At 42.1% G+C, this 905-nt stretch overlaps 1 protein-coding gene across 1 annotated transcript in view; it reads right to left on the bottom strand.

Moving 5' to 3' along the window:
* Positions 1-905, bottom strand: part of LOC119586819 (serine proteinase stubble-like) — a gene marked incomplete at its 5' end in the record, with an annotated part of 16,039 nt that overhangs the window by 5,431 nt on the left and 9,703 nt on the right. Inside the window, 2 exon segments of the mRNA XM_037935545.1 lie at positions 285-388; positions 821-905. Coding sequence (XP_037791473.1) covers positions 285-388; positions 821-905 — 189 coding nt within the window.

The raw sequence follows: 905 nt of genomic DNA, 5'->3' as shown, positions 1-905 counted from the left end.
ACAGAAATGCAAAAATGGCTCAGGAAAAAAATAAATAAAGAAGAAAGGAGGAACTACCAGCCTTTCATCTCTACTTGAAATACAGTTTTTTCTACACAACCGCTTGAACACCAAACACTGCATTCACACAACAAAGAATATACAACATCTTTAAAAGGAAGCTCAAACCAATTGCAAATTACATAACAAAACTTCCATAACTCATAGCAGGAACTAACTCTCAAGCACGACTACTGTAAACAGCATACCACCTGAAAGCTCTTACCCTCAACCAAGGGACTTACCTGGTCAGCGTCGAATTGCTGAAAGAGAGATGTAGCTGCGAGGTGTCACAGCTGTCAACTGTCACCGCTGAGCAGGACAGCTTGAAGGCTGCTTTCGGCCTTGCCTGATGGATAAATCTCCTTTCTTTATGGTTACGAGGTGGTTTATTTGAACAAATTTGCGGGAGGATGGCATTACTCACTAGGAAAAGTCAAGTGATCTATTGAACAATTTCGTGAGGAATTGATGATACACACTAGGAAAAGTCAAGTGATTTAGTGAAACCTCTTTATGGGAAAATGATGATACTGTACAAATTGTTTAAACTTTGCAGGTGGAGAAGAAGCAACTATCAGATTGCAATAACGAAGCAGGATGGGACGAGGATGAAGGATAACGAAAATGTTGAATTTCTAGAGACGGAGTACAAACAGTCTTCGAAATTGCAACATGGAGGAAGGATGTTGCAGAAGGGAAGATGGGGGATAAAGGTGAAGGAACAGATGAACGAGGATGAACAGGACAGAGGAGGAGGAAGGGAAGAACCAACACTGACCCTGAAAATCATGTTGCAAGTGCCGGGGGCGTGCAGCCGGATCTTGAAGACGTGATTGCTTCTGACTTTGTAACTCTTTCCACAC

This window comes from Penaeus monodon, chromosome 22 (genome assembly GCF_015228065.2).
Source record: "Penaeus monodon isolate SGIC_2016 chromosome 22, NSTDA_Pmon_1, whole genome shotgun sequence".
Taxonomy (NCBI): Eukaryota; Metazoa; Arthropoda; class Malacostraca; order Decapoda; family Penaeidae; genus Penaeus; species Penaeus monodon.
This window is presented reverse-complemented; position numbering and strand designations above follow the sequence as displayed.